The 21,931-nt window shown below is 47.5% G+C and overlaps 2 protein-coding genes across 2 annotated transcripts; one reads left to right on the top strand and one right to left on the bottom strand.

Moving 5' to 3' along the window:
- Positions 1–73: 73 nt before the first annotated feature.
- On the bottom strand, positions 74–12,302 carry SIRT2 (sirtuin 2). Its single transcript, XM_032227354.1, has 16 exons — positions 12,206–12,302; positions 12,066–12,115; positions 9,114–9,159; positions 7,989–8,105; positions 7,508–7,549; positions 6,965–7,071; positions 6,803–6,859; positions 5,803–5,871; positions 4,664–4,793; positions 3,556–3,615; positions 3,385–3,440; positions 2,559–2,635; positions 2,019–2,070; positions 1,506–1,573; positions 810–876; positions 74–627 (listed from the first exon to the last, which is right to left on the bottom strand). Exons 1-16 carry the CDS (start codon positions 12,219–12,221, stop codon positions 466–468), a joined length of 1,176 nt encoding a protein of 391 aa, XP_032083245.1. The 5' UTR covers positions 12,222–12,302; the 3' UTR covers positions 74–465.
- A 441-nt stretch (positions 12,303–12,743) lies between these two features.
- NFKBIB (NFKB inhibitor beta) lies at positions 12,744–21,477 on the top strand. Its single transcript, XM_032227355.1, has 6 exons — positions 12,744–13,349; positions 14,233–14,338; positions 15,114–15,342; positions 16,520–16,608; positions 18,250–18,483; positions 19,401–21,477. The coding sequence occupies exons 1-6, from the start codon at positions 12,958–12,960 to the stop codon at positions 19,437–19,439; spliced, it is 1,089 nt and encodes a 362-aa protein (XP_032083246.1). The 5' UTR covers positions 12,744–12,957; the 3' UTR covers positions 19,440–21,477.
- The last annotated feature ends 454 nt before the right edge of the window (positions 21,478–21,931 follow it).

Raw genomic sequence — 21,931 nt, 5'->3', positions numbered from 1 at the left:
AAGAAATCGCCAAGAAATACTCCCGCTAAATGAAAACTTCAATTCAATCATAATTTCAGCTGTTAGTGTCTTCCATCGGGCCCAAAGTCCCCCGAGATGACTTTGGGTGAGACCTATTTTGGATTCCACCTTTGCCCTGAACTCTATGACTGCCCCCCAAATCTTTGACCCCGGACAGCTAAGTCCCTTTGCTCAGTTTATTTGTTAGAATTATATCCTGCCTTTTCTCCGGCAGCGCAAACTGACTCCCAGAAGAATCTTCCTTCCACTTATTCTCCCAATAGCAATTTGGGGTGACAGGAACTCGCCCAAAATTATGTAGAAAATTTCCTCCGCTAAAGATGGAAACCCCGTCAGCTCGCCTTAAGGAAATGAAGACAGAAGGCCTCAAGCATCCCCCGTTCACGTCGAGGTGTTTTTTTTTTTAATAATAGAAAAATAGGGTTCCTCGATTCTCTGATCTCTTCATTCTTCTTTCTTTGCAGCTGGCTTTTCTTTCTCCGAAGATGGATTCTGTTCTTGCTTTTTGACTGGTTGCTGATCAGTGCCTGCGCCGACACCCACCGTCTGTCCTGACTGGGCCTCAATGATAGCGTGTTCCTTTTTCACCAGTTCCTCCAGCTCTTTCTGGGAGGGGGGGGTGAGAGAAAAGAGAAAACCACGTAAGGAAGATAACCAAGAAATAAACACAAACTTAATTTGCTCAGAGTTGGCAAGCCACCCCCTTCCCAATGAGACCCCGGTGGGAGCTAAAAAGAACCCGTCCATTTCTACATCTGTTCTCTGTGGCTTTCAAACGGGAGAGGTACCTTCCATCCCAACAGCTCTGCCAAAGCCAGGCAGCCCTCATCGCAGTCTCCTAGCCAGGCGACGTCCCTGAAAAATTAAGCGTGATGGGAAAGGCCCCCAAACAGAAGGGTGAATAACAGAACTCCAATGAATTGGTTTTTATACAGAGCTGACAAAGCTTTCCAAGTCAGATGCATCTTTTCTTCCAGCAATCTTTACAAACACCTTACGATCAGGTGGATCTCCCTAGCAGGATCATCTCCCTAATACACCTGGGCTATGAAGACCAAGAATGTCCCAACTGCTTTTTTCCCCCAAAAGCTTCTTGGATGAGAAGCAAATGTGTTCAAAAATCTCCCAGAAAGTTAGTTGCCTCTTGGGGAAAAAAGCACCTTTGGGACAATCATGACTTGGATGACTGAGAATCTCCATAGACCAAGACCAAGAATGGCCTCCCTGAAGCCACCAGGGGAGCTCAGCATATGAACCACAAAGCTGCATTAGATACGCCAAGGGAACTGAGCATGTCAGAATCAACAGAAACAAACAGCAATTATTGTCTTAAACTTGGTTTTATTTAACTCCTCAGTGAAGCCTCTTACCTAAGACTGTTGTTTGGCACCAAAGCACTGAACAACACCCCACCTCCCATGAGTTAACCCTTTAAGTTCTCAGCGTCAACCCTGCCACAATCCTGCGCTCTGAAGTGAACTTGCCTGTATGCCTTCTCGGAATCAAAATCCATCCCACAGCTTAAGCCCATCAGGGACATGAAAGGATCACTCTGAAACGAGACCAAAAAAAAAATGGAAGGACGTTCTCTTGGGGGAGCTCAAAGATGGTGACCATTTTCAGATGGGGGATCAGCAGAGAACTATCACGATACATGCTGGCTCAGGAATTCTGGGCGTTGAACTCCACAGGTCGTAAAATTGCCATAATTTTATGGTAGAGAGTAGGGAAGATGACCTGGATGGCGATACGCAGGCTAGGCTGAAAAGCATTTTTTTTTAAAAAAGGCCAGAGCAACAAGATAGCATTTAGAAGCAACTCAAGCTGATGGCTTCCTGATTCGCAGAAGTATAAGAAGAAGCAGGCCAGCACAGGAATTCTGGGAGTTGAAGTCCACTGCTCGAAAAGCTGCCGTAATTGCCCCATCCCTCCTCTTATTCCCAGGAGCTTCCACTCTGTGGCAGGCCCTAGAAAACAGGCTGCAAAGCTAACCTCACCTCGCCTGTCTTCTCCTTATTGATCAGAAGACGCGGAGTGTTTGCGGGTACCCTGGAAGAAACAGAGAGGAGGAACCGTTTAGCAACGGTGCCTGTGGCGTCTTGGTTCAGGAAAGCTGGTCCTCGGTTGCAGAAGCTGATGGGAGTTGGCTGAAATGGCAAAATTGACTCCTCTGATGACAGAAAAGACCATGAGTGCTTTGCTTTCCATGTGGAAACCGCTTCTGAGCTTTGTGCTTAAGGTGGGAAAGAATGTAACTTTGACTTTGGGTTTTACAGATTAGATTGATCGATCTTTACAGAAATGACTTGTTCTTATTATTAGGGGAAAACAAAAACCTGTGATTTGATGCTAATGCCTTTTTCTACTGCAACAGAGTCAGAAGTTAATGCTTTTTCCCCCCTTTTCTTTTCTCTAACTTGCCTCACTTCTTTCCCCTCTCCCCTCCTGCCTCACTGCTCTTTCATTTACTTTCGTATTTTATAATGCTTGAAAAAAAGAAAAGCAAGCTCTCCCTTACACAGCCCAGGTTCACTGACCTGCTGACCAGAGAGGCGAAAGGCTGGACCTGTAGGGAGGTTCCCATGATAATAAGCATGTCCGCATTCTGGAAATCCTGCAAGCAGAGGGTTAGCGTGAAGGATGGCGGTCACCCGAAGAACTGCATCCCAGTTTCTAACCAGGTTTCTGTGAAATCGTGTTATTTGGATATGATCCTTGGATCTTCCATTTATTCAGGCCTAGGCAGACTTTGCTGCCCCATGTTATTATGGTCACGATAGACCAGGGGTCTCCAACCTTGGCAACTTTAAGCCTTTAAGCCTAGGGGGTGGTGCTCATCTCCATTTCAAAGCTGAAGAGCCAGCACTGTCCGAAGACGTCTCCGTGGTCATGTGGCCAGCATGACTAAACGCCAAAGGCACACGGAACGCTGCTACCTTCCCACCAAAGGTGGTCCCTATTTTTTTACTTGCATTTTTTGCGAAGTGCTCGGTTGGCAGAAGCTGGGACAAGTAACGGGAGCTCACTCCATTATACAGTGCTAGGGATTTGAACCGCCAAACTACCGACCTTTGTGATCCAAAATCTCAGCGTCTTAGCCACTGAGCCTTTGCGTCCTTTTATCTCTATTTTCAGCCTAAAACGGAGCTCCTTCTGTGCCATATTTCCATTCATTAGATTTCATTCATCCTAACCAATTAAGGATCACATCTGACAAATTAGCATAGATGACTACATAACATCATTTCGTCTGGAGAAATTTTAACTCCTAGAATAAGGATTCAGAAATCCTGGCTCTTGGGAGACCTCCAAGGTGGGGCTGCCAGTGTTTCCAACCCAAGGACCAAGGACTGGAGTGCTTACCGACTGCATGAGAGAGAAGAAACGGGGGGGCAGATTCTCCCCAAAAAACACAATGTCTGAACAAAGGAAAAGAAAGCAGAACCTTGGGTTAGGTTTCCTTGAAACCTGATCGATAAACACCAAGACCCCAGGATGTTTTGCTTTGATGAATGACTGGGTGGAGATGCTCACCTGGCTTCACTACACTCTGACATTTTTCACACCTGGGGGTGAGAGATGCAAATATTTTTTCTGAAAGAGAAAATAAGAGCAATGCACCTGAGCCAATTCCGTTTGCAGCTAATTCATGATTTGGCATAAATGGCAGAGGTCTAGGTTCCTTGAGAGACAGTCTCACCCCACTGGGATTGGCCCGTACCACCCATGCCGGCAGGGGAGGCATGCTGCAGATCCCCTCAGTTCCAGTATCCCAGCTGGCGGGGTCCAGGAGGAGAGCCTTCTCTGTCGTTGCTCCTGTCCTCTGGAACATCTCTCCCCCACCCTCCCTGACGTGAGTTTGGCCCCAACCCTCCTATCTTTTTGGAAGAGCCTAAAGACGTGGCTGTGCCAGTTGGCTTGGGGCTCCAGTGGGGGAATCAATGCAATGGAGGTGGCTGATTGATTAATAACAGATTTCCCCCCACCCGCCGTCTGCATGTGTCTTTGGTTGCAAGGTTTCATTTTCACATTTTATGGTTTAATTAAGCGGGAACTGTAAGCCGCCAAGAGTTACTCTAGGGTTAAAGGGGCAGCCAATTTTATAAATAAATAAAAATAGTTACAACCCCTAATTCTAATCAGTCTTTTAACCTCTGTCTTGCACCCACCCATACCAGGCAATCCAAAGCGTACCACTGGAATAGCAATACCAGTACCAATAGCACTTAGACTTATATACCACTTTATAGTGCTTTAACAGCCCCCTCTAAGCGGTTTACAGAGTCATCCTCTTGCCCCCAACAATCTGGGTCCTCATTTGACCCACCTCGGAAGGCTGAGTCAACTTTGAGCCTGGTGGGATTGCAACTGCCAAATTGCAGGCAGCTGGCAGCCAGCAGAAGTAGCCTGCAGTACTGCACTCTAACCACTGTGCCACCACGTCTCAATCTCACAAGTGGTGGTTTTCTCCCCTCAGCAGCATTCACACATCTCAGAAACAAGCACTGCTTATCAAGATCACGCAGCGGGAATAATCCAGAGTTTATTCCGAAGGATTTTTAAAAAAAATTTCTTCACCCCTTCGTTCCCTTCCGGAAGGCCCCTGATAATGTCTTCCCTGCTTCCAATGCCTGACCCTCACCTTTCATCCACTCCAGGCTGTAGGACGTCCTGCAAGTGGAGCTGATGCAATGGGAGGTATAAAAGGTGCCATGGGCTTCCACTAAGTGTTCGGCATCCAGACCAGCCACCCGCTCCAAGGTGTCGATGTTCTAGAGGAAGGCAAGAGGTTTGCAATAAATCCAACCTGAAGTGGCCATCAATCATCATCTCATTTTAATGACCCCCATAATCCCTTGCGGGGTGGAGTCTGGCCAACTGAATGGAGCTGAGTGTTTACTGGCCGGATGCCCTTCCTGTCACCAATGCGGAGCTTTATTCAGCAGATAAATTCCCATTGTGCCCGAAGAGAGAAATATCTGCCTCTACACAGGATCGAACTCACAGCCCCCTGATTGTGAGGCGCAGCGCACACGAAGCAAACCGGTACTAGGAACCCACCCCTGTGATTCAAGCACAAGGCTAGAAAGTGGGAGACCATGAGTTCTAATCCCACCTTAAACACACACACACACACACACAAAAACCAGCTGGGTGACTTTGAGCCAATTGCGAGGAAATAAAGTCCTGATTACTACATTTCAAATCATTTATACTACGATGGAATAATTTTAAAATGGAATAGGTATTTTAACTCCTGCACTCTCTGCATCAGTTCTCTTTTTTTCATTTTCCTTACTCTGTCATTATACAAGTTTTCTGGGGGATTGCAGAGAAATCCATCATGTGGTAGCCAGAATTGTTAAGTATCCTACACAGTATTCTCATTTAAATGCTTGTAAACTACCAATGGTCTTCATTCTTATTCTTGAAAAGCAATATGTTACGTGCTTTGAAAATTGTCCTGTTATTTCATCTAATGTCAGCATATTAACTTTTAATATGTTAACATATTAACATAGCACCAGACGTGAATTCAACATTAAAAAAAATCCCTTGCATATGGTTACAATAACTCATATTGTACCGTTAAATCATTTTATTGGCTCACGGTCAAGAAGACTTGTTCAAAATTCACTTGCTGCAATGCACCACTTCAAAGCAAGAAAATGCTAATGGCCCTTATTTATTTAGTGGGCCGGAATAATGTAACAAAAATTTGTTTTAAAGTGCCAGCCCCAAGGACCAGAAAGAGACCCAAAGGGAAAAGGACTTATTTACCTGAGTGTAGCAGCGTAGCAGCAGCCCTTTTTCCTTCAAAAGGCGAATGAAGTAGTGACAGACTGTTGGCTGAAAAGGACCAGAGCCTTAAATGTCATATTTCTTTTCACAAAGAAAATCAAAGGGCTAGTTTTTATTTATATGTTTACTCATTCATTCCGACTCTTTGGCAGTTAACAACATCATCACATTAAAACATCCATTGTAAATCAACAATAAAACATTCACAGCGATTAAATGCAACAGTAAACCGCATAAATTCATCCATAATCAATTGACGACAGCACAAAAAACATCCACTTTGGTTCATTAAAACGCGAGGATGACAGTGAGCAATCAACAAAAGAATTTGGTGCTTGGCATCTTCTGGAACCGAGCCAGAGAAGGGCACTTTGATTTCAACAGAGTGGCTGTTCAAAAAAGCAGGCCCTCCTCCCGAAATGTCGTACCTCATCCCAATTCATGGATGAGTGCAGGAGGGGCCCTGATAGTAGTCTCTCTGGGAAATCAAGTCACTCAGGTTAATTCTAAGTGAAGAATGCAGTTCTGCAGGGGTGTGTGTGTGTGTGTGTGTGTGTGTGTGTGTGTGTATTTATTTATTCTATGGGCAGTTAAAGTATTTCTATTGTAGGTTTTATTGTATGAGAATTGTATACCATTTGGTGATGGAATACTTTACAACCAGTCTGATACAGAAATGCCCCTCTTCCCAAGCACTAAAAATTGTTGAGAAAACTCAGAGGACGTAGTTCTGTTTCTCCACTAAAGCGGGATTAGCCCCTCACTTAAAACCTCTTAGAGAGACTGGATTTTGAGCACCTCTCTAAACTAGAAACAGACCAAAAGAGGGGTGGGCTTCTCAAGCGTGTGAAGGGGGCAGGGAGGGCACTTGTTAGGAACTCTTTGAGGCAGCCATTTCTTCCCCTAAGGTTACAAGACCATTTTAGGATTGAGTTTAAATCCCTGCCCACCGCCCAGGAAACATGAAAAGCCAGCTGACCTTGAACTGCCCTGGGTACAGCTCCCGAGCCAAGGTGAAGAATGGGTCCGGGTTTTGCTAAATGAAAACGGACATGGCATCAGTTATGCCAAAGAAAACACACTGCAAGAGAGCACCGTATTCAGCCCAAGTAAATAGCAAGTGGGCAACTCAGCCTAGTACCTTGAAGTAGCCGATCTCAAATATGGCTTCGGGGTATGGTAGATTGTATTGCTGCAGATTGGCATACAGCCCCGTGCCAGGTGAGCGGAAATCAGGGATCCCCGCACCTGAGAGGCAGAAAGGCAAACGCTGAGACCGAACTGGCAGCTGGAAGCAGCGGAATAGAAAACTAACTAGATTCTAAGGAGAGGGGCTTCTTTACTCTGATGTTACAGGGAGCACCAATACAGTTTGAGCTGAGAAGCAGATACTGTACTTGAGGCTCCCAGCTTCATTACTTCAAGCCCAGCTCAGAACGAAGGGGAGAAATAAGTTTGATTCAACAGGGTGTTTCTTGTGAACATTTCTTTCTCGACTTTCCCAGAAAAGGACTGTCCCAATAAAAATAATAAATCTCTGTAGCAGGATAAGAGCACCCCTTTTTAGAATGAGTAGAAAAAAACTTCTTCTGACCCCTAACTATGTAAAGGCAGTTTCTAATTTTATCAACCAGCATCCCATTCTGCTCCTCCAACGAACAAACAAAGCCATCGTGACACTTACTAGTTGAGATTCCTGCACCGACCATACAGATTATATTCTTGCCTGCAAGAGAAAGGGCAGTAAATTGCCTTTCAATATCGACCCCTGAATTACACCATGCCACCCTCATACCCTGAACAGCACCAACTGTTTGGCATAAGCATCCAGCCATTGAAGCCGCAGGATTTCAGAGGCTGGGGTTCAAATTCTTCTGCTAAGAGCCCGACTTTGGGTGGCCCTGGGGAAATAACCTTTGTCAACAGCTGTCCCTATCGGTAAACGTATCAATAACCACAGGTAAGCGTGCAGAGATATACTGATAACATGATTTAACTGCAGCAGACAGAGGTGCCAAGCCGCCCTCCTCTCTTTGATCTACACCACCACCTGCATCACAGCTCTTCCCCGCCCCCTGGGCCCTCTCCTTTTTCATCCACTTTAGAGGTCGTTAGAAAACAAGAAAAGAGCAAAATGTTTCCATCTCTAGAAAGAACTGGTTTACATTTCTCAGTGAGCATGAAGTTGGTCACGCCTTCCAGCGTCAGTTCCTCCAGCACCTTCTCAGGCTTCCCACTGCCGAAGCCCAGAGTCCGGGAAAAGAGGTTCCGCAAAAAATCCACTGTTAAGAAAGGGAAAAAAATCGCAACATTATCATGTGCCTTGAAGAGCTGAGAACTGTGCCAATAGATCATCAGTACACTAATGAAGTTACCTAGCGGGATAATGAAATATCTGCAAGGAAACCACTAAGCTCAGAGACCACCAAGGACGCCCCAGGCCTCCTCCTCTCCGCAAACCCTACTCCCTTCTAGCACTGATGATGTTACCTAGTTAAGTCATAAAACGTCTGCAGGAAAATAATCAAACTCAAAAAGCACCAGGGACCCCATGAGAGCTCTGTATAGTGTGCTAAAACTCTTACTTTAGGAAAAAAATCTTTCTGCAGCTCAAATGCAAGCTATTCTATGCTTTTTATTAAAATAATGCTAATGTCTTCAAACATTGTCTCTTAATCTTGGTAGCTTTCAGCCGGATGGACTTCCAGAATTCCCCAGTCAGCCATGGGGAATCTAGTTTGAGGCTTCTCTACTTTGTTTTGCCTCATTCGAAGATTTGTTAGAAAAGCAAAAAAACCCACAAGGTTCCCCTCCTTGTTTTAGAGAAGCATAACTCTGAAAGGAAAGGCGCATTGTTGTTTTAGGAACTCACTTCCCCTATTCCATTCTTATTTTTGACAAATAAGTTCCGATTTACGTGCTCCACTGGATATTTGCTCATCTTGTCCTGAGACAGCTGACACAAAGTACATGCTCACTAAAAAAATGGACATATATGTAATTGTGGCCCAGAGATAGAAGTCATGTGTCTTTGCTCGATGGATTAAGACCAGGCTTACCTTATTCCAGGCCAAAGAATGTAATTATAAGGCTTGTTTACATAGTTAATGTGTACAGCAAACACTGAAGTTCTTATCCTGGGTTTCACAATTCAGGGGTTTCTATGTCTAGAAATAATTTCTCATTAGCTACAGGGAGACGGTAATAGTTGGAAGATATTGGGATAGCCTCATTTCATACATTCACAATATTTAAAGTAAGATATGAACTCCCACTGGATAGTTACTTACTTTCTGTCTGGCCAGAAGCTCCCCCTTCCTCATCAGAATCTGAACTCTATAGGAAGAAAGGAAGGAGGGACGTCATTTCTTACATTTCCTTAATATTAGCTGGATTTATTAAGTTAATATTAAGTCTGAGCAGGATTAAGGCCTGTTGAGCACTCAAAAAAAAAAAAAAAAAAAAGAAGTACTGTGAAATTCCCGAACATCCCAATCCCATCTATCCCTTCCTAAAAATGTATTTTTTTAAGTGGCTCCTGAACTTTTTCCACACTTGCAAGTGCTTTCTGGCCTCAAACTCAGAAAGGTTCTCCAGGCAGTCTAGCCCCAGCATGGATCAATGTTCTCCCATCCACATTTTTGGATTTAAGAAATTCCATTTGAGTTTAAACAATGCCCAAAGGTGAATTAGCCTCTGAAACAGCCAAGAGCTCTCTCTCTTTTCTTTTTTTTTATGCACAAAAGCACATCATCAGAACACATAAACACATTAACAAAAATAACCACATAACTTAAAAACAACATAGGAACAAGAAGTTCCATTGTATATCATACAGCAGTTCCGAATCGGTTTCTTTGCAGTTAGTGTTTTCCCTTCTATACATTTCTATCTTGCGTTCATAATCTCGTTATGCATTATCCATTTTTATATACATTTCTTTATTTATTTATACTTAGCTACTTATGATCAAGTATTATTTACCTATATTGTGCTTTATATTTTTACTGTCATTCATTCTCTTACATACATACATACATACATACATACATACATACATACATACATACATACAATTACAGGTATACATTCACATAGTTATTCTTTTTCTTTGCCATTCTTATATTATTATTATTCAATTTAAAAGTTTATAAGGTATAGTTTGGAATGTATTGTTTACCATCCTTCACACCTGCTATGACACCACCTTATTTTCTCTTTCTTTTCTTTTCTCCCTCCCTTCCTTCTCTACTTCCTTCCTTCCTCTTCTCCTTCCCCTTCTTCCTTCCCTTACTTCTCCCCTACTCCTACCCTCTGTCTTCTCCTTCCCTACCCTCTCTCCTTCTCTTTTTCTCTCTTCCTCCCTCCTCTCCTTCTTCTTCCCCTACCTCTCCTCCACATTTCACCTTATTTTCTTTCTTTTCTCCCTCCCTTCCTTCCTCTTCTCCTTCCCCTTCTTCCTTCCCTTACTTCTCCCCTACTCCTACCCTCTGTCTTCTCCTTCCCTACCTTCTCTCCTTCTCTTTTTCTCTCTTCCTCCCTCCTCTCCTTCTTCTTCCCCTACCTCTCCTCCACATTTCACCTTATTTTCTTTCTTTTCTCCCTCCCTTCCTTCCTCTTCTCCTTCCCCTTCTTCCTTCCCTTACCTCTCCCCTACTCCTACCCTCTTTCTTCTCCTTCCTACCCTCTCTCCTTCTCCTTTTCTCTCTTCCTCCCTCCTCTCCTTCTCTTTCTTCTTCCCCTACCTCTCCTCCACATTTCACCTTACTTCCTCTTTCTTTTCTCCCTCCCTTCCTTCTCTACTTCCTTCCTTCCTCTTCTCCTTCCCCTTCTTCCTTCCCTTACTTCTCCCCTACTCCTACCCTCTGTCTTCTCCTTCCCTACCCTCTCTTTTCTCTCTTCCTCCCTCCTCTCCTACTCTTTCTCTCCCTCCCTCCCACCCACCTCTCACTACCTCTCTTTTTAGACCTATGTTTCTCTCAATCTGGGCAGCTTGAAGATGTGTGGACTTCAAAACTCCCAGAATTCTGCTGCTGGATGATGGGAGTCCACAGGTTTTCAAGGTTGAGAAACGTGGTTTTCTCCACATTAAATCCAATCCCCCCCCCCAGTCATTCTGATCAGTTTTATCTTCAATCTCGTGTGACTTTCTCCTCAAGTGTGGCCAAATTTTGTCATTTGTCTGTAATACGGGCAAACAGTTTAAACCAGTGTTTCTCAACCTTGGCAACTTGAAGATGTCCGGACTTCAACTCCCAGAATCCCCCAGCCAGCATTCGCTGGCTGGGGAATTCTGGGAGTTGAAGTCCAGACATCTTCAACTTGCCAAGGTTGAGAAACACTGGTTTAAAATGATAAGGCTTGATTGAATTGCACAATGCAATACAAGTGTGACGATGTATTTCTGACTGATTTCGGGCTTTTTCCTCACCGGGCTCCCATCCAGCTGAGCCGGGGATGATGGGTTTAATGTCAGTGGTAGTAGGGAAGAGATGCTAGTAGGTCTTAAAAACACCAACCGATTTTGACCGTGTTGGAGACCTGGCTAAATGAATCGGTTTGGAAGGAAAAAGCAGCCATGGGCACGTTCTGAACTCTCTGGCTCGTCAGATCTTGGCAACTCTTTAAGGCCTGCGGAGTTCATCTCCCAGATTCCCTTAACAACAGCAGGGGTTCACTTAACAACGGTGGCAAAATGGTTTTAAAATGGAGCAAAACCCCAATTGTCTTTGGTTAGCCACAGAAATGTGAGGCTCAAGTTGTGAGCTCATAAATTGAGGGTTACTTATAATAGCAGTAGCCCTTAGGACCAGTGTTTCTCAACCTTGGCAACTTGAAGATGTCCGGACTTCAACTCCCAGAATCCCCCAGCCAGCATTCGCTGGCTGGGGAATTCTGGGAGTTGAAGTCCAGACATCTTCAAGTCGCCAAGGTTGAGAAACACTGTCCTAGACACTCAAAGAATACAAGTGTGACGATGTATTTCTGACTTATTTCGGGCTTTTTCCTCCCAGGGCTCCCCTCCAGCTGAGCCGGGGATGATGGGCTTGGAAGTCCACCCACCTCCCTCAACATGACTTTGAAGAGGCCTTATTGGAGCCACTTTTCCCCCCTCAGGAAGCTCTCCCGGTTGGGTTTCCGCCTGATGGACAGCGCTCCCGGTTCCCTCCGTGGGGCTAGAGAGAGAAGGGGGGGGGATTTGGAGCGACGCCCCCCCCCAATTTCGCCCCTTAAATCCTCACCGAGGACTTGGAGGCCTTTTCGGCGCCCTTTTCGGGACTGGCGGCAGCGCCTGTGACAAGGGAAACAGAAGGAAGAAGGGGAGGCCGGGCAGGAGGCCCGGGCCTCCTCAGCCCACCGGTTCCCTCAGCGGCACCGTTACCTTCCCGGCTTGCCATGGAAGATCGCGTCGCTGCTCCGCCGAGAAGCCAAAGAGACTGTTGCGCCCCCTGAGAGGAAAACTACAAGCCCCGAAAGGCCCCGCGGCACAGGCAGCCAATGGCCGGTCAGCTTCCAAACAAACAACGCCTGACGTCACCGATGGTCGTAACGTCTCACCCAACCGCAGCTGGAGACGAGGGGGGCGGGGAGAGAGAAATTACAAATAACCCCACTTCCCTTCAGGCTTTGCGCTCAGTTTGGGGGGGGGGGGAGGGCGCGACGTCGATGAAGTGTAAGCCGTGCCTTCCAAATTAGGGCCAAAAAAAATAGACAGAGACGAATTTAATCGATAAGTGACGTAAACGAGAGAAAGTTCTGAAGGGAAGCACCAGAACTTGAAAAAAAGACGCGAATGATACACAAACGCCCTCATTCGCAGGACTCCACTTCCCATCATGCCTCGGGGAGGGGGGGAAATATGGCGCCTCCCGTCTTTTCTAAAGCGCAGGCGCGGAGGGAGGGGGGGGGCAGAATGACGGCAAGGAGCGTCACTACAACTCCCGGCATGCCTCTCTTCGCCTGATAAGACGTTCAGGCAGGGGAATCCCCAGGCCGCTGAAATTCCCCTTCATGGCATCCTCGGCCGGGCCGGCCGCTTGAGTTCCGTCGGTCCCCGGGGGGGCTTCTGGGCCCGGCCTCCGCGATGGCTCCGCTGCCCGTAGCGGGGGCGCTTGTGTAGGCCCATCCCGAGCCATGGCCTTCGTGCAGGGGCAGCCCGGCCAGGGCGGCCCCGGGGAGCCCAAGCGGCTGGAGACTGGGGGCGAGGAGTGGTGCGACAGCGGCCTGGGCTCGCTCAGCGAAGGGCAGCTGGTCCAGCTCCAGGAGGATGGAGGCCTGGGGGGCCGTGGAGACGCCGAGGGGGGGTCTGGGGTCTGCCCGGTGACCTCTGACCCCAGAGCCCCCCAGAAGTCCTTGGAGGAGGAGGAGGAGGAAGAGGAAGAGGGGCGCCTGGACTCGGCCCTGGGGGGCGACGAGGGGGTGGGCGACCTGGTGGAAGGGGTGGGGGGCGTCCACCTCCAGAGCCAGGTGGCCCCCGAGGCTTGGCTGAGACACGTCCTGGGCTTCGTCACTGAGGATGGAGACACGTAGGTACCCTTGTGTCTCGGGATGAGGGGCGACTGGGGGGGGTGGTGGTCCCTGAAATTGAAAGTTGGGGGGGTGGGTGGGCTCACCTGATGACCTGCTTAAGGACCAGCACAACTTAACCAGAACTTCCAGGCTCGATGGCGATGCTAAGCCGAGGATTTAACTGCCTGTACAAGGTAGTCCTCGGTTTACGACCGCCATCGAGACCCAGATTTGGGCTGCTGAGCGAGATGTTGGCTGAGTGAGTTGTGCCCCCTCCCCCCCTTTTTTACGACCTTTTAAGGGAATCCCTGCGGTTGCTAAGTCTGTAACAATAACAACGGTTGAGGGAATAGCAATAGACTTATATACCGCTTCACAGGGCTTTCAGCCCCCTCTAAGCGGTTTACAGAGTCAGCATATTGCCCCCAACAACAATCCAGGTCCTCATTTTACCCACCTCGGAAGGATGGAAGGCTGAGTCAACCTTGAGCCTAGTGGGATTTGAACAGCCGAACTGCTGAACTACAGTCAGCTGAAGTAGCCTGCAGTGCTGCATTTAACCACTGCGCCACCTCGGCTTCCCCGTGGACTTCGCTTCTCTGGAGGTCACAAAAAGGGGATCGCATGAACCTGGGACACTGCGACCGTCATAAATAGGAATCGGTTGCTAAGCATCCAAATTTTGATCCCGTAGCCATGTTGCAAACGGTCGGTGTAAAAATTGGGCCGATGTCACTTTTTTTCAAAGGGTAACTTTGTGTAACGCCTGATCAAAAGTTGTAACTTTTGATCGGTCGTTAAAACGAATGGTTGTAAGTCGAGAACTATACCGCAGGAAAAAATTTTCGACTTGTGAGTTCAACCTTTCTTAGCCAAGTTTGCTCTTTCCTCTCGTTCCAGAGCTCTTCACCTGGCCGTGATCCATGAACACGAAGCTTTCCTGGACTCTATTCTGCAATACACCCATGGAACAGATTACCTGGATATTCAGAACGACCTTGGCCAGGTGAGGCCGAAGAGCACTTTTCTTCACTTTAGCTGTCCTGGCTGTCCCAAAATTCACAAGTGAGACTAGGACAGTGTTTCTCAACCTTAGCAACTTGAAGATGTCCGGACTTTAACTCCCAGAATTCCCCAGCCAGCGAATGCTGGCTGGGGAATTCTGAGAGTTGAAGTCTGGACATCTTCAAGTTGCCAAGGTTGAGAAAGACTGGACTGTTGGGACAGACCTGAGAACAGAATTTGCACTGGTTAAAAGCCGAGTACAATAAAAACAAGGAGGATTGTAGATTTTGAGTGGATCGGATGCCTTTTAGGCCGGGGGGAGGGGGGCAACAATTTTACTAAACAAATAATAGTTTTGGTGTTCTCTTACACAAGGGTGTCCAACCTGGGCAACTTGAAGACTTGTGGACTTCAACTCCCACAATTCCCCAGCCAGCATAAAATTAAAAATCTTTCAGACTTCAATTCCCAGAAATTCTGGCTGGGGAATTCTGGGAGTTGAAGTCCGCTAGTCTTATTTTAAGAGAACGCCAAACCTAAGTGTGAAGAACAGTCATCACGAGTCACTTTTTCTTAGTGTCGTTGCAACCTTGAACGGCCACTAAATGAACCGTTGTATGTTGAGGACTCCCTGTACTGAATGACTCCCATCAGTGATGGAAATTCCAATACCGGTTGTAAGTCGAGGACCAGGCTCTGCGAAACCAGCCAGTTGGTTTTAAAAGCCGTCGATTTGTCTCGAGCGAAATGTTTCACCCTTCCTTCTCTTCCTTTAGACCGCGCTACACATCGCCGTCATTCTCGGGGCATCCAGCTTTGTTGGCAAACTTGTGTCGGCAGGAGCCGGGCTAGGCGTTCAAGAGAAAGGAGGCCACACAGCCCTGCACTTAGCGTGCCGAGAGGGATGGCGGGATTGCGCTGAACAGCTTCTGGCGCCGCTCGCCAACCAAAGGCTCGGTCAGGGCAACCGTTTCCAGGGCCAACTGGATCGCGCCAATTACGATGGTAAGCGGGCGTCCGTGAAATAGGTAGAACCGTCCTCTTTGAAGTCTGTCGTAAACAGGGAGAGAGAGAGAGAGCTGTGAGCACAAGTTTCTAGTCCTCTTGGCTGGGCGGAGGGGAAAAATCACTGTCATGCCTTCAACATTCACACAAATATAAATTTAGCTACGTTCAATTTCTACGATACGTTGATGAACAGATGGGCTTGTAACCAACCTTGTTTAACTGTTATTTATTTATTTATTTATTTATTTATTTATTTATTTTGCACAAGTAGTCCTCGGCTTACAACGATCCATTTAGTGACCGTTCAGAGTTACAACAGCACTGAAAAAAGTGACTGACGACAGTTTTTTACACTTAACGACCATTGGCAGCATCCACGTGGTCCCATGTTTTCAAAATGCAGATGCCTGACCACGGTCTCATAGTTGTGACTGTCGCAATGTCTCTGAGTCCCACGATCCCCTATTGCGACCTGGCAGTCAAAATCAGTAGGGAAGTCAGATCCACTTAACAGCCGTGTTGCTAACTTCATAACTGCAGGGACTCCTTTCACCACTGTAGCAAGAAAGTTCGTAAAACGGGGCACTTGACGAGTGTCTCACATAGCAACAGAAATTTGGAGCTCAATTGTGGTCGTAAGTCGGGGAACTACCTCTACGATGTAACACACTGCAGCGTGAATGCATGAAATTCACAGAAACAGCATGTAAAATGCGTTATCAAAATATAAAACACCAGAACAGTGACTTCTTTTAAAAATGCACCATACGAACGACGCATAAAATGATGTCCCGTTGTGGTTTGTTACAACGAGAAGCCTTGGGGTTAACAAGATATATGTCTCTTCCTTCCCCCCCCCCTCCCTCTTAGAATATGATTTTTACTCTCCTTTTCAAAGTCGGTTGTTGACTTCTACGGCTCTGCGTGGTTAAAAATTTACCTCCTTGCCAAATTTGCATAGAATTTTGGCAGAAGGATCTGAACCGAATTGGAACAATATGTTATTTATTTTGTATGAAGGGTACATTTTGAATTCCAGCGTGGCGGATTAAAGTTTGCGGGTCAAAGGAAATGACATGTTTTTCCATTTTCCATCCCGTAACCCAGGTTGACCTCATAAAATTGTTTTGTCTGTTTTTGTGTCTTCCTCAAACCCCCTCTGCCTCTCCGCCAGGTTACATCCCCCTGCATGTGGCCATTCTACAGAAAGATTTGGACATGGTCAGCCTCTTAATCTCTGCAGGATCTGATCTCAACAGGCAGGTTAGTTTTCCAAGTTTATGAAGTCTCCCCCCAAAAAAACCCTATATCCATTTCATTTTGATTTTAAAGGATGCGATCCTCGTTGTTAGCTTGAAAAATGCCAGAAATTCAAATAGAAAAGTGGGGGGGAAATCAGGTACAAAAAATAATAATAATTACAGGTAGTTCTCACTTTATGACTGTAATGGAGCATAGCAATAGCAGTTAGACTTACATACCGCTTCATAGGGTTTTCAGCCCTAAGCGGTTTACAGCGTCAGCATATCGCCCCCCACAGTCTGGGTCCTCATTTCACCGACCTCGGAAGGATGGAAGGCTGAGTGAACCCTGAGCCGGTGAGATTTGAACCGCCGAACTGCAGATAGCAGTCAGCTGAAGTGGCCTGCAGTACTGTACCCTAACCACTGCGCCACCTCAGCGCAGCATGCCCATTATGGTCGGAAGTCACGATGTTCATAAAACAGATGATCACGTGACCAACCTGATTTTATGACTTATTTTGCAACATGCATTAAGCAAATCATGGTCATTAAGGGAATCCATGGGCATTAAACAAACCCCTTGCTTGCTATGGGGGCGTTTTTACCAAAAACTGGAAGTGAACACTGGGTTTTGTCAAAAACATCGTAAAACATGGTCATGTGACTATGTAGGATGCGGCCAATGGCCATAAACACAGGCCAGTTGCCCAGCATATGAAATGTGGTTAAGTGACTATGAGGGATGGGTTGGGCATCAAAACGCAGGGACTAAGTCATAGGTATCTTTTGGGGTCTGTCGTATCTTTGAATGGTCGCTAAGCAACCCGTCGTAAGTCGAGGACTGTCCCTATTAAGCATCAGTCAGTTTTGACCACTGACGTGGATGTCAAGTGAGGAAGTGGGCAATCGAGTAGGAGAAGGATTTGCCAGAAGCTGGGGGGCGGTGTTAAAAGAGGATTTAGCCTAGAATCTCTCTGTAGCCACAAGTGGAGTTGGTACCCGAATTGGGATTCTAGGCTGATCCCTCTCTTAACGCCACCCACAGTTTCTACCACTTCTGCTAGGTTATTGTTGCGAAACTATTTCTCAACCACAAGAGCTTGAAACTCACCTTGTGCGCATAGCACTAATTTGTTGCCTGGATATTTCCCACGTCTTGTAACTGGGAGCATCCCAAGCGGGATTTGCACGACGCCTTCGACTGAGCCGTCGACAAGCAGTTGTTGTCTTGGTGTGACATCGACAACATTCCAGGTTTAACGTGGCAGCCTGTCCTACTGCACAGGCTAAACAAGGCCCAGGTCCTGCCCACGACTGACCCACAAACCTCACCGCGCCCCACTTTTAACTAGTCCCGCCGATTGCGAAAACTCCGCCCGTTTGCAAGGCGGGTTTGTGCAAATGCAAGAATCCCGGTCTGTGTCAGGGAGATCATGTTGCAATCTGGTGACTCCCCTGAAGCTCCTGCCTCCGTGACGGGATGTCAGGCTGGGAGGGGCCGCCTGGAGCCATGAGGGAGGGGCCCGGACATGAGACAAAACCCAGAGGTAGAAGAACGGGTGAGAAAGAAAGTCAAAACAACCCTGCCTTGATTTTGCTTAGTATACAGAGTGCCCAGCTCAGGTGATGTTGCATTACCTTCCCCCCCCCCCTTTTGCAGGAGCTAAGTTGTGGCCGGAGCCCCCTCCACCTGGCGGTGGAATCCCAGAGCCCTGAAATAGTGGAATACCTCTTGCGTGCCGGAGCTGACACAGAGGCACGCATGTATGTGGGCTACACGCCCATGTACAGCGCCATGCACCGGCTTGACCAAAAAATCCCACAGCTCTTACGGGAATTTGGCTGCGAGGAGCCGGAGTGGGATTCCGAAGAAAGTGTGGACAGTAACAGCGAGGTGAGTGGGATCATAATGGCAAGAGAGAGAGGTAAGCTGTGAGACGGGCCACTTGGCACTCGGGGGGAGGGGAGGGGAGGGAGGGAGGAATGTGTCTCAGGCAAAGAGGGAGGGAGGAGTTGAGGGAGGGAGGGAGGAGTCAGACAGGATGGGAAAAATGAAGGAAGGCAGGGAAGGCGGAAGGAAGGGAGCACGGAGTCAGATGGAGGGAGAGGGAGGAAAGAAGGAAGAAAAAGAAAGGAAGGAGTCAGGATGGGAGAAAGAAAGGAGTCAAGGTAGGGAAGGAAGGAAGGAAGGAGATGGAGGGAAAGGGAAGAAAGAAGGAAGAAAAGAGGGAGGGAGGAAGGAATTGAAGAAGGAAGGAGTCGAAGGAGGGAGGAGAGAAGGAGTCAGATAGGATGGGAGAGAGGAAGGAAGGAATCAAGGCAGGGAAGGCAGGAAAAAGGAAGGAAGGAAGGAAGGAGTCAGATGGAGAGGGAGGAAAGAAGGAAGAAAAGAGGAAGGGAGGAAGGAAGGAATCAGACGAGAGAGGAAGGAAGGAATTGAAGAAGGAAGGAAGGAGTTGAAGGAGGGAGGAGAGAAGGAGTCAGACAGGATGGGAGAGAGGAAGGAAGGAATCAAGGCAGGGAAAAGGAAGGAAGCAAGGAGTCAGATGGAGGGAGAGGGAGGAAAGAAGGAAGGAAGAAAAGAGGGAGGGAGGAAGGATTGCATGCTAACATTCTCTACAAGAATCCAAACTACTAACAGAAAAAGCAAATTGGTGGTAGATAAAGGTCAGCAGAATTCAAGGTGGGCTGGAATTTGGTCTCTTGTGGGCGCAACTCAAAACTGATGCTGCCTTTGACACACACGCACACACACGAGCTCAGTCCTGCAGGCATCCAACTCCTTTGACCCATCTTTCTTTCTTTCCTTAGGAAGAATACGACGACATCGTGATCAACTGTGGCCACTAGAAGGGAGCCCGAAAGAGCCCTTTTGCCCCACGCTGGACTCCACTAAAAGTGCCCCAGGGTGGCAGCTGGCTATGATCTCTGTAGCAAATTGCATCTTCACTGTGAGCTAGATGTGAAACTTATTTATAAAGGCCGGGACGAAAGGGTTAGCAGCCTCGCCTGGCCCGGAGGCCTCTTTCCCCAGGGGCCCCCATTCCGATGTGTACCCTCCGTTATTTTGTCCTTCAGAAATTGATGTCTCATCTCCGATGTCTCTCTCTTTGCCTGCCTTGATGTCTCAGAATCAGTAGGTTCGGGTTTCCTTCGTTATTAGCCGGTGGCCGGCGTGTGTCCCAAGCAGAGCCTAGTTGCGAAAAGGCCTCCTCTTGTCCATCTCTTCCTGGATCACACACACCCCTCCCCGACCTTCCTGGGGATGCTCACGGTCAGATTCGGCTTTCCCTTCCTCCTTAATGTCTGTGAATCTTGTTCTGGAGAGCTAGAGGGTCTGAGGACCTTAGATGGGCTCCTCCTGCCTTGTCGTCGTGGATTTGCCAGGCGCGAACAGCCAGATTTCCCGGTTGAAGAGTTCAATCAGCTACTTCATTGCTGGTGTCTAGAATACAGGAATCTGCCCAGATTGCCAGTTTGCGCCTGGGTCAGATGCGGTAAGGTTCAACCGCATTCAAGGTCAGGCGTCGCCCTTTTGTGCCTACGTAGAGATTCCAGACTAGTTCCCCGCTTGACTCCTCCCCCTCGCTCGGCCAATGTCTTTCCGACGAGAATAAGGTCTTGGCACCACGGAAAGTTTTTCCTCTTCGCGGCTTGGTTTTCAACACAACCGTCACCCCAACCGGCGTGAGATTTTTGCGGGCGAGCTGTAACCCTAAATATTTGGACCAATTTTTATCCGGGGCTTCGCAAAATACCACCTTTGGAGGGGGGGTCTCATAGCAATTAGGGGGTGGTGGTTTAGTTGGGAGGGGGAGATCTCTTCTGAAATAAAAGCGGGATTTAGGAAGAAGAAATTTTATTTTTTCTTTCCTTCTTCTGGAATTGTAAAAAAAAAAAGGAGTTTGTGGATTGTAAAAAGAAAGTGGAAAAGTGAAGCACACTCCGTTTAGACGAGCAGTAATTCTGTCAGGCCCTGATGAAGGGATGGTCTCAACTCACCTTGTCTGGAAGGGCGGCATCATTATTGCCCGAAGCCCCCCACCCCCAAATACCCCCTTGTTGGGCAGTTCAGAAACGAGCCCTGAAAAAACTTCCCGCTAAATTCCAAGGGAAGTGAATCCTTTTGGCCAATCCTGCCTGTTGTTCCCACTCCGGCTTTATTTCTAAATCTGGGGAATAACTTGGGAAGGGCGGATTGCAGTCCCGTCTCTCTCCAGTATCTGACAAGCCGCTGGGAAATAATTTGTCCCCAAAAGGTGACCGTGGACGGCATCACCGCGAAGGAAAAGATGCCAGTGCAAATTAGCGATGGTTAGGATGGGTCTAGCACACTGTTTCCCAACCTCGTCCACTTGAAGATGTCCGGATTTCAACAAGCTGGCTGGGGAATTCTGGGTGTTGCAGTCCGGACATCTTCTCAAGTGGGCAAGGTTGGGAAACACTGTGCTAGCCGCTAGGATTCGATGGAAGAAAACAGAATTGGAACCCAGAACCTGCTTGGAACTGGTGTTTAACAATAACTGGGGGGGGGGGGAGGAGGCTGGAGGTTCCCCGCTGTCTCCGGAGCGTAATACCCCCTGCAGGAGTGTCTCTTTAAAATAACACACATACACACCCCACCGGTATGCCTGTAACAAAGAGGAAAGAATTGTGGGTTTACCAGGCTTTTGAACTCTGCTCTGCCTTGCCGTGTTCCTAGTCCCCCTTTCCACGGACGCTGAGTGTTTTGAAGTTCCAGTGTGGTTTCCTGTGACCTGCATTTATGACTCGATTCGGTCTCTCTCTCTCTCTGCTTTTTCCCCCCACCCCTCCTTCTGGCTCTTCTCTGTCGATTGTATTCTGTAGGTCTTCCCGAGCAGACAGATTAAACTTTACGGATACGGTGTGTGATTTTTTTTGGTCTTCTTTCTCATTGCTGCTGGCGCCGGCAACCCCTGGCTGAAAGTTCAGCGGCATCACACTCAGATAGGAGGACGCATAATTCAAACACACACAGACACCCCATCTCACAGTGGCGCAGGGGTTAGAATGCAGCATTGCAGGCTACTTCGGCTGCCTGCAATTCGGCAGTTCGAATCTCACCAGGCTCAAGGTTGACTCAGCCTTCCGTCCTTCCGAAGTGGGTCAAATGAGGACCCAGATTGTTGGGGGGGGCGGGGCGCAAGAGGCCGACTCTAAACCGCTTAGAGGGGACTGTCAAGCACTGCGAAGCGGTAGATAAGTCTAAGGGCTATTGCTGTTTTCAGATCCAAAGCAGAATATGATGCGAATCTTTCTTTACATCTTTTAAGATGTAAAATTTCTCCTGTAGATTTCTTCCCGTTCAACTGGCATTTAAC

Source organism: Thamnophis elegans, chromosome 12, assembly GCF_009769535.1.
Source record: "Thamnophis elegans isolate rThaEle1 chromosome 12, rThaEle1.pri, whole genome shotgun sequence".
NCBI lineage: Eukaryota > Metazoa > Chordata > Lepidosauria > Squamata > Colubridae > Thamnophis > Thamnophis elegans.
This window is presented reverse-complemented; position numbering and strand designations above follow the sequence as displayed.